General features: G+C 47.0%; 1 protein-coding gene across 1 annotated transcript in view; it reads left to right on the forward strand.

Annotated features, from left to right (window-relative positions):
* Positions 1-14,329, forward strand: part of DNAH5 (dynein axonemal heavy chain 5) — a 4,110,061-nt gene that overhangs the window by 2,485,286 nt on the left and 1,610,446 nt on the right. The window contains exon 35 of the mRNA XM_069219645.1: positions 2,471-2,643. Within this exon, the coding sequence (XP_069075746.1) occupies positions 2,471-2,643 (173 nt within the window). The remainder of the gene's footprint in view (positions 1-2,470; positions 2,644-14,329) is intronic.

Here is a 14,329-nt window from a genome sequence, read left to right on the forward strand (position 1 = left end):
GTATTTCACATAATTTGCAAAAGGTTTGCGATTGCGAATGCAGACCTTTTTGTCAATGCTGAAAAAGACCTTCTTACCTGTTTTCAATTTTGTTTTCCAGAAGAAAGAGCTTGGGAGATGGATGATCTGACATCTTTTGGCCTGCATCCCTACTGCACGTTTCCTCAATTTCCTCTAATTTCAAAGATTTATTTCAAAACTATTATTTCTGCTTACTAAAGAGAGAAAATCTCATTCTGGTGGCCCCTTCAGACCTGGCATATGCCTGTGTCGTAACCACAAAGTGGATGTTACCCCAGAACCTTCCTTCACTACAGTTCTCTTCTTTCTGAGGTATCCTGTCAACACCTCTGTCTGCTGTCCTGGGCTTTGAGTGGAGGGGACTGCAACATTGAGGGGTATCCTCTACTCTGACAGCTTCCTTTCAGGAATCACACATGCCTTCCACTCAGGAGTTCTATGACTGGTATTGGGCTTTTGCTGTACTAGATGTTCTGCAAATGTGAGTCCAAATGGGTATTACAGTTTCTTGAGAATGGTTTTCATCTTGGATTACCAGTTTGTAAATTAAGGCTCCATTGGATGGCTGTAAAAGAAGTCAGGTCTCCTAATAGCTGGTCTCACAGCGGTGGAAAACCTAGGTAGTAGGCTACTAAATGGTTTTGATCTTATTGAAATCCTATTTTCTGTGGTGTTCTGCGATTCCCTCTTGGGATTTACCCTTGGTTCTTCACGTTTTACAGTTTCCTCCTTTTGAACCACTAGCTCTTGTCAATTTGAAATATATAACCATTAAAGTGTTTATTTTTTATTGCGTTCTCCTTCGAAGGATGGTCAGGGGAATCTAGATCCTTATCTGTTCGGCTCCCTTGCTTACAGTTTCTTCCTGACTCATTGGTTTTATGACCGGCTCTAGGTTTTTTATCAAAACGTGGTGTGTATCTTTGAGTTAGAGCAAGAAATTACTTTTTCTTCACTTTCTTGCCTCTGCTTTACCTGAGGAGGAGGGATTGCATTTGTTGCGCGTGCCATGTGTAGTTCACATTTACCTTCCCGTTGTGCTGACGAGGGACTCTATGAAGATGTCTTTGTCAATTTTGGTATATTTCAGAATGGACACAAGGCTTTTACTTTTTCTGTATGCCGATGCATAAAAAACACGGTTTCTATAGCTGATAGCTAACAGCAGTCTGTGCCATACTCTGTGCACTTGTGATCAGCTTAGGAATGGCTGATCCTTAGGCAGAAGCCAGCAGAGCTTCCATCCAGAACATTTACTAAGTAGCTATTTGATAAACCCTTTCCAACTTTCTGTGGTTGTATATTCGTGCCGATGTATATCCCAAGTATTCCTCTTTTGTAGTGTTTTACTATAAATTCGTGTGACATCACAAGGGACATAGGCCTAGATTCTGGTAAGTGTCATGCAGTGCAGTGCAGCATCCAAATCTCTGTGCTGAGTGACAAGGAGAGTGCAGGAGACCGCCATATTCACAGAGAAATGGCACTCTCCTCCCCCCTCCCTAGCTCCGGTGCTGATTTCAGCCACCGTGTGACACGCACACACTTTAGAGCCATAGTGCTAGGGTGTGTGCGTGAGTCTAGCATAGGGTACCCTTCCTGTACAAAATACTATGCCTAGACAAGTGGAAATGCTTTTACCATTTTGTACGTGTGCTGTACAGCGCAGCACGCATTCAAAGTTGGAAAAGCTGGGAGAAATTAAACATTTATTCTGTTTTGCACCTGCTTTTAAAAGGTGTTAATTTTTGGCGCTAAACCCTTTCTTCTGATGTTTCAGAATCGGGTTTAGCTTAAAAAAGCATGGTTGTTAGCACCAGTTTGCCGATGTACCACTCATGGAATGCACCCTTGATGCAAAGTAAAGCAAAGCAGCGTTTTGCAATGTTTTGCGTTACTTTGACACACAAACTAACGCAAATACCTATTTGCGTTGGTTTGTGAATGGCAAAAAAAGTTTAGCGTCAATGTAGCATTAAAAAAGCAACGCTAAACCGACGCTAAACCTTTGAGAATCTGGGCTCTGATGTTTCTTTTTGGGTCTGAGGTGGCGAGTCATCTGCTTTGGTATATCCTCATAGAAGTAAGGTGCTTGAGGGAGTGAAAGGTTTGAAAAAAAAATCAACCGTCATTTTCTGTAAATGTTGATCCTTACATGTCATAATGTGCTTATAAATGAGCGGTTAAGGTCTTGAAATGAATTTGCTCTATTGGTGTGTGAAATGCACATTTTCATATTTGATGCTGTAGAGACCATAGTGTTACTTTATCGAGACAACTGCTTTAATAAGTTCTTGACTATTAAGGCTGCATGTTTAAGAGTGTAGAGACTGTCAATGAACATGCAGCGTTGTTTAATAAACAACCGTATGAGCTTTGTTGATTTGAATTTAAGCAGTCGGCCTTAAGGTTTATTGCAGATTCTAAAAGATAGTATTTGTGTTTTTAGTGTCACAGGCACATAAAAAGTCCTACAGATTTTGAGTGGCTGAAACAGTGTAGATTTTACTTTAACGAAGACTCCGAGAGGATGATGATCAACATCACTGATGTGCCTTTCGTCTACCAAAATGAGTTCCTGGGATGCACAGACAGGCTGGTCATAACTCCTTTGACAGACAGGTAAGAACTACTGTTACACGAGACATTCTGCATGCTATAAACAAACTCATGCCATGGTCTGTGCATGCCTGTCTCCCGCTGTGCCTGTCCTCACCTTTCTGTACTACCTAAACTCTGTTAGTTGCTTCTGTGCGCTGAGATTTGAGACTGTTTAGACACTGTTCTATCCTACAACCACAAGAGCCTCACCGTCCGTGCTGTCACCGAGAGCAGAGTTCATCCGTGATCTCAGAGAATGCCTGCGTTTAATTGGCCACAAGTGTTACTACCGTAATGGGATCAGGGCTTCTCCTCACTTTCTCCTCACTTAACAATCTGTGTCAGATGCTTTAGCATAAGGGCCAAACCAGAGCAGGTTTCCATTGCTGCATTAGGGTCAATGTTTCTTATCACTTGATAAGCTGTGGCTTATGCTTTAAAGTAAAGACCAAATCCGAGGTGGTGTGTAATGGAAAATCTGAAAAGAAAATGTAAATTATGTATGGGTCAAAAATCAGGAGAAATTAGAAGTTCAGCGGTTTTAACTCTACTGAATGTGTCACTCTTTCTGCAGATAGATGGTAGTAAATCCTCTAAAGAAGGTAGAGTTAAATGCACCATATTGAGAGTGACAAATTTGCAATACATCCTCTTTCATTCTGTACCTGATTACGTTTACCAAGTCCACAATGAACTCCAACACAGTACTTTCCCCGAGTCTTTTGAAGACTGACAACACTAGACACACTGCATTATGCAACCACTTTCACACCACACAGTATGAGAACCACTTTCACAACCATCCTCACGACCTCCCCGACCCCTTTCTGCTTGCTCTTCTACTACAGTCCATCCCTTCTTAGTTTTGTTTCTTTGCCTTATTCCCAAAGGAACTATTATCAGTATTGAAAGCTACCTACCCATTCTTTCCCCCTTCTAATCCGTGTTCCCCAAGGCTTCAAATCGTATCTCCTGTCCTCATTTTAATTTCTCGAATATCATCCAGATGCTAATTACAGTGTTTTAAGCCAGCTGTTGTATATAGCTACTGTAAAAAACAAAAAAGGTCTAGTTACTCTAAACCTGTACCTTAATTACAATCTTGATCAGCTATAATCTGGTTTTCATGCTTTTGAGCAGATACTACTTTCACATGAGTCTCAAACGACATTTACATCTGCAAACCATAAATGACTATGAGGTTTACGTTTGGTCACAGACCTATCCGGTTGATTATGCGCCATCAACCATTTTGCCTTTGTCAACTCCGTTGCCTCTCTTGACATCACTGGCTCTAGATTCAAATATTGTTTTCATACTTCTAAAATTGCTCATTCTACGTTATGTGATACTTGAGCCAGTCCTTATTCTCTTCTCTCCTAGTGATTGTAACATAGAGCTCAGCTCTAGGCCCTCACTCTTCTTCCTGTATACTACCATCTTCACCCTTTTTGTACCACTTTTATGCTTACAACACCCAAATATGCCTCTCCTTTGCCTTTTTCATTCCTTTTTCATGCCACTCCTTTACACCCTAATCTCAAGTATCACTTCAGACAATGGATGTCTTTATATTCCTTCATGCAGAATTTTTCTCATAAAGATATAGGCCCTCATTATGACATTGGCGGTAAATCCCACTTACCGCCATGCTGACTACCGCAAATATACCGCAACCATGGCGGATATCTGTTCACCATATTATGACACACACACACACCAATGTGTCGCTATTCAGCCACAGACACAAGTCCGCCACACCAAAGGTCAGTGATAAAGTGGCGGTATCAAAACTCACACCATTACGGCAACATAACAACGCCCACCACATTATGACCCATGAACCACCACAGCGGACATTCAACCGTGAAAAACCATTGGCAGTACATACCGCCACGCTCAAAATACACACACACATACAAAACAACATTACATTGGTCAATTTAAATAACACACATCTGACACCCATACACACACCACACCCACATCACTATAAAACACCCACCCACATTACCCACAACCCTTTACGACTACAAATAATGGCCACCAGAAAGAGACAGCAAGACCACTCACACAACCAGAGCCACTTACCACTCACACCTATATACCACTCACGCACCGCACATCACACACCCAAACTCATTACCCTACACACCCTCACCTACACACCTTACACAACAACCATAGCACCACAAAGACACCCCGATTCTCAGAGGAGGAGCTAAAGGTCATGGTGGAGGAAATCATCAGGGTAGAGCCTCAGCTATTTGGAGCACAAGTGCAGCAGATACCTATAGCTAGGAAGATGGAGCTATGGCGGAGAATCATGGACAGGGTGAACGCCGTGGGAGAGCACCCAAGAACTAGGGATGACATCAGGAAGAGGTGGAACGACCTCCATTGCAGCAAGACACCAACTCGCTCTACAGAGGACTGGCCCACAACTAACAACATGGGAGGAGCAAGTCTTGACAATCATGCATCCTGAGGGCCTGGCCGGAGTAGGAGGAGGACTGGACTCTGGTAAGTCAACTCTCTACTACTACTACCCCCCTACCTGCATGCCAACACATACCCCCACCCTCACCCTCTCTCCCATCACTCCACCACCACCTCCCACACACCCCACCATCACATCCCACTCATTCCAATGCCAAGCCCTGCATGCACTACCAATGTATGGACATTACTCACAGCCCTGCATGGACACCTATCACCAAAGCATGCGCAATAGAGAGAATCAGCTAGCCCACCATATACTAACTTACACAAGTGAAAGCTTCCAGGGCAAATACAACCAAATAGGGCAACCCACTGATGCACAATATGTCAAACACAGAAACAATAACACTTCATTTACATCCCCGCAGGTATCCCGACCAATGTCACCGGAGAAGAGGTGCCAGCACTATCCAGTCCTCCAACTGAAAAGGCCCATGGTGATGACAGCAACTCTGGTTGCGTGGATCTGGATGACCAACCTGGCCCATCAGGGACCTCTGGACATTCGGTTATCCATGCCCAGTCACACACCACCACAGAGCCTCCCCATCTGGAAACACGACCACAGCACCCACCCAGCGTACCCACACCTCTGTCCCCAGGACACGTCAATCAGCAGTGTGTTCACCTCTACAGGGTCCCCAGGACACACCTCATACCCAAAACAAACAGGGACCGGGGGACAGTGGCATTGGGCACATGGTTCAGGGGACAGAGGCAAAGGACAGCAGGGAAACTGGGAGGAGTGCTGTGCGGCAGGGGAGGACAGTCCCAGAGAACGACTCTCCAGGAGGCACTCACCGAGATCCTGGGAGCATATAAACATTCCCAGGACATTATGGGCCAGATCCTGGACAACGTGCAGGAGAACAGGGGGCTTCAGGAGGGACAGTACCAGGGGATCAGGGACGACTTGCAGGGCATCAACACCATCCTGGTCCCAATTGCAGGGGTGCTGGCAGACATGGCAAACATTATGAGGGAGGCAATCTCACAACAACGGGCCCCTGCCACTATCCAGACATCTGAACTACCTTCCACCTCTGCTGCTGCTACTGCACAGGAGGCCCTGCCACAGGACCAACAGGCCACCAGCACGCCTCCCCCTGCAGAAGGAGAACTACCCTGCAGACTTTCTCTGCGATCCAGGCAAAAGCCGGAGACTATTGCCAAGACCCCCACCAGGAAATGAGACTCTCCGATTGTCACCCTTGTGTCCCACTCTTTGACCCTGTCCACCTTGAACTGCCATTGCTCCCCTTCATATGTCCCCTTGGACAATGCACCTGTGCTACAAATAGACTGAAACTATACCCTGGACTTTCTCCATCATCACCCCATCCCCTTTTACTTTCCCCTCAATATCTTAGCACTTAAATAAACACCCTTGGAAAAAAACCAAGTATGGAGTATGTTACATTTTTAAAGTATGTATTTGCTTAATCAGGTTCAAACATTGCAATTCAACTGTACAGTATTTGTGCACATAGGAAAGACCTGTATTTGGCTGCAGTGATTCCACCAGGAGCGACAGTGGGGCACTAACATCTGTAAAATTAATTGCCAAAGGGTAAACAGTAAGTGGCCACAGAAGTGGGAAATAACAGCATGCCAGTGTCAAAGATATACAAAATATTGACAGTGAAGTGACACTGTCTTACCTGTGTGTCATTGGAAGTATTGTCGTATCACTGCTCTTCTGTTGTCCTCATCCTCATCTTCTGCCTCCTCCTCCTCACTGTCCACAGGGTCCACTGCTGCCACATGGCCATCTCCAGCCACCTCCTCCTGGTTGTTGAATGTTTTCTGAAACAGCTGGTGTAAGAGAACTTTCTTGAGGAATTGTGATGGGCAAAGTATCAGGATGGTAGCCAAACAAGCCAAAAAAGGGTGTGACATCAGTGGAGGTGTGAAACGAGTTATTGTAGGCTATTTCAGCTAACCGGAGCATTGATGTCCAGGAATTAAGTGCTTTCTCAGCGTAAGCATGCAGGTATTGTTTCAATGTCTGATTCAGTCTCTCAGTTTAGCCATCTGTTTGAGGATGATGGCTAGTAGATAGTGTGGATGTAACTTGAAGCGTTTTGCACCACGTTTTCCAGAAGTTGGAGGCAAATTGCGATCCTCGATTGGAGAGAATCATTCTCGGCAGCCCGTGATAACGGACCACTCTATTCAGTAGGATGGTTGCCAGTTCACTGGAGGTGGGCAATTTCTTACAGGCAATGAAATGTCCATATTTTGTGAGACTATCTACTAACACAAGGATTACTGAGTGCTGTTGAACAACTGGTAGACCTGTAATGAAGTCTAACAAGATGTGTTCCCAAGGGCGAAGTGGAGTTGGGAGCGGATGCAACAAACCTTTTGGTTTTGAATGATTTGTCTTGATGCAAGCACAGACTTCGCAGTTAGTGATCATTGTTTTAACGTCTTTTGTCAGAGTAGGCCCCCAAAAGTAGCAATGGATTAATTCAAGAGTTTTAGACTTATTAGACTCTGCTCTCTCTGGGTCGTGTTCTAACTGGGGGGAGTGCCCACTCCAATACCAATATGGAAACTGTGAGTAGAACCTCTCTGCGACACGGTCAGCATACATTTACTTCACTACTTTGAGGAAAACGAGGGACTGTGGGCTCAAGGGGAATAGAGGGGGATGATAAGAAGGTAGTTATGCATGGGCGCTGCATCAAGACCACCTGGGGGGGGTAAGGACATCCCTACTCCCCAGCTTGTCGGACCTAGAGACACAAATGAGAGCAGCTGAGAGAGAGGCAGTGACTATGGTTGAAGCTGGCGCACAACTGACAGCCCTACGCACTTGACATAGAGACGAAACTCAACAACTCAGCAACATTGACTATAAGGCTTATCTGTCTTGGCAGCACGCATATGGTGACAAACCAGGTCCTATGTTGGCATGGCTGTTGCGCTCAGCCATCCCTAGAATCTTGATCTGCGACACTGCCTGCAACTTAGTGCACACACAGGCTGGCATAAATGTTGTATTCCCATCCCCTGGGACCCTCCCCTTACGACCTAGGGGACTACATATGGGCAAAGGCCCTCCCTCACCTGATGCCCATACAATTCCAGTAACTGGAACAACCACGGCAAATAGACGAAGTGAGCGCCGCAATTCGCCAAATGGCTTGAAACATAGTCCCCGTCACTGAAGTACAGTGCGACCCTCACCCCTAGACTGCTTTAGGTCTGTGTGGAGACACATTAACAGGGGATACTTCATACCTCCCTGCCTGAGGGCCTGATTGTTGTGCTGCCAAAGCCTCGCAGAGACCCCCTCGAGGTTAGCTCCTTTCCCCCTCTGTTGATACTCAACTTTAACTATAAAATTCTAACTACTCGTAGTACTAAAAGCCCTGGGAATGGGATCCACGTACCTCAGCTGGGTTTGACTATTGTACACGGCCCCACAGACCAGAAATAAGATTGGACAACAGGTGTCAAAACAGTTTGAGATTGGGAGGGGCACCCAGCAAGTTTGATCCCTCTCACCCATAACTTTCTGACCTTGCTGGTTCTCTTAGAACCAGGGGACCGGACTCTGGTTTTGAGGTGAAGGCCGACTGGCACATTGTTTCCCTATACTCAGATGAGGCCCTCTATATGAGATTATATGTGGGTACTACCAGACCTGGATGAATTGTTGGAATGTTTTGGAAAAATGACTGGCCTCAAGATCAATTCGGGAAAGTTACGTCTGTTCCCCTTAAAGATAGTGCAGCAGGGGGAAGTGGCAGAGAGAGAGCCTGGGAGACTCCCCTGGTGTCTCGAGATCTTTTGCTACCTGGGGGTCAATGTGTACACACCAACAAGAACCTGCTGCATATGAACCATGGCTGGGCTCTGATGGTGATAAATCAATCTATGGGCTTCTGGACACTTCTTCCTCTATCTCCCATTGGCTTGACATCCGTGGCCAAGATGCAAGTCCTGCCACATCTCTTGTATCTCTTTATGCTCCCCCTGCCCCCTCCCCCACCCCCGATAGTACCCACATGGTCCTCCTTCGCAGAACTGAAGGAAATGTTGTCTGACCTGATATGATGAGGTGGCCAGAAAAGATTGTCGATGGCTAAGCTGCAGCGGCTGCTAGGGGAGGGGTGTTTAGGAATACCAGACCTTGATATATATTTCTCTGCAACACAGTTACAGTGGCCTTTCAGCTGGCTGGCTGGCTGGAGACATGATGGCAGAAAGTAGAACGATCAGGAACGCGCTCTGGGGTACTGAGATGTTGAACTGATTGTTGGCCTGAGGTGCCCAGCTAGAATGCTGGGCAGACTGGCACAAGTGACAAAGATCTGTGAGATGGTGGTTCCCATACATTCTACAAATATCTCTGTGGAGTGTGCTGTGGACCGGATGCCTATGACCCGAATCTGTGGTGGGAGGCGGGGTGACGCAAGTGGGCAACCACTATGAGGACTCAGCATTGCAATTCTTCCAAGAGCTACACACCATGCATGTCTTGGGTGAGTGGATCAGGAGGACCCACAGCTACATCAGCTCCTATAGTATGCCCTGACACATGGGTCGGGTATACAGGGATTCATGGTACTGTATGCTACTTTACAAGACACAGACAGGAGTCAACTATTACGCAGTAAGCTTAGGTGCGAATGTGCTGAACAAGCATAGGGGTGGCTTTTGAGCACATTACGCATATCTCTCGCAGCTCTCACCTAAAATTTACACAGTTCACTTATTTGCATCAGACTTACCTCACAACACATCGGCTTAACAAGTTTTTTCCTGGAGTGCCTCTGTGTATCCGCGGCAAGGACGCTACATTTCTACATATGGTATGGGACTGCCTGGGGCCGGTGTAAATGTGGGCATGAGTGATGAAACATGTCTTACAGTTGGTAGATGTGCAACTGTCCCCAGATCCTTTGTTGTGGACTCTGGGAGTCTCTAACAACATGAAGCACACTAAACACTATCTGAAGTTGGTGGATATGGCCACAATCCTTTTAAACAGCAGATACCAATGTCATGGAAGGCAGTGCAGCCCCTCTCTGAGGCATGTTGGCTCTGAGTGGTGCATCGATGGGCGGTGGCAGAGGCAGATGCTCTGTCTTGGGACAAGAGGCAGCGAGGAGCAGAAGGGGCTGCTATGTTGTGGGACACTTATGGACTCAAATTGTTTAAGAAACGGGAGGACCCTGTGTGACACTCTTCATAGCTAGGGACTACATGGGGCTGTACCTGACAATGGACATGCTCAATTACGTGTATACTATGGTGGGTGCCTGCAGTGCACTTCTCAGCAATCTGCTGGAAGTCTCACATTTGGTGCTGTGTCTCACCGCCCCCCCCCCCCTCATACTGACACACCTCTACAATTCTTTGACTATCAGTCAAACCAATCCTCTTTTGTTTTTCATTTGAAGTTTTACTGTACTAGTTATGATATTATGTCTCTGTTGACACCCAAACAGAATGGGAAATCAGCAGCAGGCTAAGCCACCCCACAACAGGAACAGTGATCCTTCATGAACACAGGCTTACTGTATGCTTTGACTATCAGAGTTTGCTAACATATTGCCATCTGTTGTAAGTGTCCGAATGCACCCATTTGCATATCATTACTGTCTGCTTATTGTAAGAAGCTGGCTCGGCATATACCATATTAAAACGAGATATAGTGTGCACAAAGTCCATGGGTTACCCAGAGGCTTAACAGAGGCTGAAGTAGATAATACTAATGCTCTCTTTTGTGGTAGTGTGGTCAAGCAATTAGGCTTAACAGAGGATAGTGCAAAGCATTTGTTGTACACACACAGTCAATAAATGTAGCACACACTCAAATACTTAACTCCAGGCCAATTGTTTTTATATTGCAAAAATACGTTTTGTTACTTTATTTCTAGAACCACAAGATTCAGTTTTCAGGTAAATACATTTTCAAGTAAGTATCCAACATAAATATTAATATCACTTTGTTTCCCTTTCGCAAGGTAAATGGTTTTTGAGAACATAGAGAGTATCTATTTTAAAAGTTGACAGTGCAATTTTCAGAAGCAGTTCCAGGGGGAAGAAAAGTAGGTACAGTTATAAAGGTAAGTACCAGACATACAGTTCCAGTCTCCAGGGGTTAGGATGTCCTTTGGTTGGGGGTTCAAGTTAACCCCAAACACTCACTGCCAGCAACACGGGCCGGTCTCAGAGGCCAAAGTAGCTGCCGGGTCTTCAGAGAGCAGACCTGAGAGGGTTAGTGGAGCACCGGGGGAGGCCACTGGTCAGCACCAAACACACACCCTCAGTGGCACAGGGGCAGCCGGGTGCAAGGTGTAAACACAGCGTGATGGGACCCCGGGGGCCACAAAGATGCTGCAGGTGAAATCCAGAGGGTCAGTTCCAGGAAACTAGAGGCTGGACAAGGAGGGGGCTGCCTGCTGGATGTTGCTGCACCGAACATCGGATTCTCCAAGGCCAGAGGGCTGAAGGTGCAGGGGTACCTTTAGGCGCCAGGAATCTTTGTCCGGTTCTGTCGCGGTCAGGGAGGTCCTCTGGATTCAGAATTCAGGATGCAGGCGTTGTCGTGGTGGACTGGAGGGGTCAACCTTGGGTGGGCACTTGCTCAGAATTGGCTGAAGACCAGCTCTAGTCGGTTGGGCCACCTGGACACGGGCCGTGGGCGATGGGTGCAGAGTGGACTTGCTGATCCGGGTTGGTTCTGGAGTCCTTTGCTGGTATTTCTTTCTGGACAGGGCAGCTGACACTGGAGATCTTTTGTCTTCTGGGGTGCAGGCAGTTCTCTGGAGACTTTTCAGAGGTTGCTGGTCCTGCAGGATGCGTCGCCTTCTTTTTGCAGAGCTTCAGAGGTTGGAGACAAGCAGGTAGGGCTGGGGCCTAGTCAGTTTGCATCTTCAGTCTTCTCTGCTGGGGATCAGCTTAGCAGTCCTTCTTTTTTTCTTATGTCTTATTGTGAGGTCACCAGGACCCTGATGAGCTAGGTTCAGGGGAGCCCTTAAATCCTGGATTTAGGGGTGTTATAGGTGTCAAGGGGCAATAGCCAATGGCTGCTGTCCCTGAGGGTGACTACACCCTTCTGGTGTCCACTCCCTTTGGAGAGGGGAACACAGTCCTAACCCTATTGGTCCCTGCCCTCCATACCAAGATGGAGGATTTTCCAAAGAGGTGGTCACTTCAGCTCTGGACATCCTAGGGATGGTCCTAGCTGAAGTGGTCACTCCTCCTTATTTTCCAGCTGGAATGGCTCCCAAAAGTGGGGCTTTGTCCAGGGGGGCTGCATCTCCACTAGCTGGAGTGCCGTGGGGCACTGTAACAAGTGGCCTGAGCCTTTGAGGCTCACTGCCAGGTGCTACAGTTCCTGCAGGGGGGGAGGTGTGAAGCTCCCCCACCCATGGCAGGCTTTGTTTCCGCCTCCGAGAGCACCAAGGCTCTCACCACATGGGGTCAGAAACTTGTCTTTTAGTGGCAGGCTGGCACAGACCAGTTAGTCCTGCAATAAAGGGTTGGGTAAAATTCAGGTGGCATCTCTAAGATGCCCTCTGAGTGCATTTTTCAATAAATCCAATACTGGCATCTGTGTGGGTTTACTGTGCTGAGAAGTTTGATATCAAACTTCCCATGCTTCAGTGAAGCCATTATGGAGCTGTGGAGTTCGTAATGACAAACTCCCAGCCCATATACTTAATATGGGCACACTGCACTTACAATGTCTAAGAATGGACTTAGACACTGTAGGGGCATATTGCTCATGCGGCTGTGCCCTCACATGTGGTATAGTGCACCCCGCCTTAGGGCTGTAAGGCCTGCTAGAGGGGTGACATATCTATGCCACAGGCAGTGGTTTGTCGGCATGGCACAGGAGAGGGGTGCCATGTCGATGTTGCCTTTTTCTCCTCACCATCACCCACAAGCTCCAAGGGCAGTGTGCATGTGCTAGGTGAGGGGTCCCCTAGGGTGGCATAACACATGCTACAGCCCTTAGGGACCTTTCCTGGCCACAGGGCCCTTGGTACCAGGGGTACCTTTTACAAGGGACTTAACTGTGTGCCAAGGGCGTGCCAAATGTGGAAAAGAATGGTACAGTTTTGGGAAAGAAAACTGGTGCTGGGGCCTCATTAGCAGGATCCAGCACACTGTCAGTCAAGTTATCACCTATATCAGGCAAACACAGGGTGCACCCATGCCAACAAGGGCACTTTCCTACACTCATGTTACAGAAAATGCCAATATAGGCATATCAAAATACAAAATAAAGATGAAAACACACATACCCTTGAGGACACATTTACCTCCTCCTATTGAAGATTCTTAAACTATAGGACAAAGTAGATAAGAGGCAACAAACATCGTTGTTTTGTGTCTGTTCTGAACCCGACTAGAGGCCAGATGTAGGTAGGAAAAATTTAGCGAGTCGGAAATTGCGAGTCGTTGCGACTCGCAATTTCCGACTCGCTAAATGGTATTCAAGAAGAAAAAGCAACTTCAATTTGCGACTCGCAAATAAAGTCGCACTGCAGATTGCGAGTCCGCTGTTTGCGAGGTCAAGTTTTGCGACGGCGCTAAAAACGAACACGCAATTTGCGAGTGGGCATTGCAAATTGCGACTGTGCTGGAAATTGAATGCAGGTGCAGCAGAACACTCTGGAAAACACTTCCTGGCTCCTGATGATGACATCACAGCCAGGAAGTTTACAAACACACCTGGGAGGAGGGAGGACCACACCCATTTTAAACTGCTGAACTGCAAACAGAAAGAACAGCAGCTACCATGGCAGAGACACCAAGAAAGCGCAAATTGAAATTTGCAGAAAAAGAGCTGGAGGTGCTGACAGAGGAATGCTGCCAGCACCATGAACAACGTTTTGGGAGGGCAGCCCTCAGTGTGCCAGAGGTGGAGAAGAAAAGAATCTGGACAGAAATACAGGACAAGGTGAACTCCATGGGTGTCAGCCACCGGAGTATAGAAGAGTTAAAGAAACTGTGGTATGACCTGCGCTCCCGGACCAAGGAGAGGGTAACAGAGCGGCTCCGGGAGATGAGGGGCACTGGAGGGAGACCGTCCACTATACCACCACCCACACCCCTGGAGGAAAGAGTGGAGGAGACCTTGGAGCCAGAGGCAGTGTGCGGGATGGGAGAGCTGGACACTTCAGAGCCAGGACCATCAACCGGTGAGTACCATGAGACATGCATGTACACCCAT

The sequence above is a fragment of the Pleurodeles waltl genome, chromosome 2_2, assembly GCF_031143425.1.
Source record: "Pleurodeles waltl isolate 20211129_DDA chromosome 2_2, aPleWal1.hap1.20221129, whole genome shotgun sequence".
In the NCBI taxonomy this organism is placed as follows: Eukaryota; Metazoa; Chordata; class Amphibia; order Caudata; family Salamandridae; genus Pleurodeles; species Pleurodeles waltl.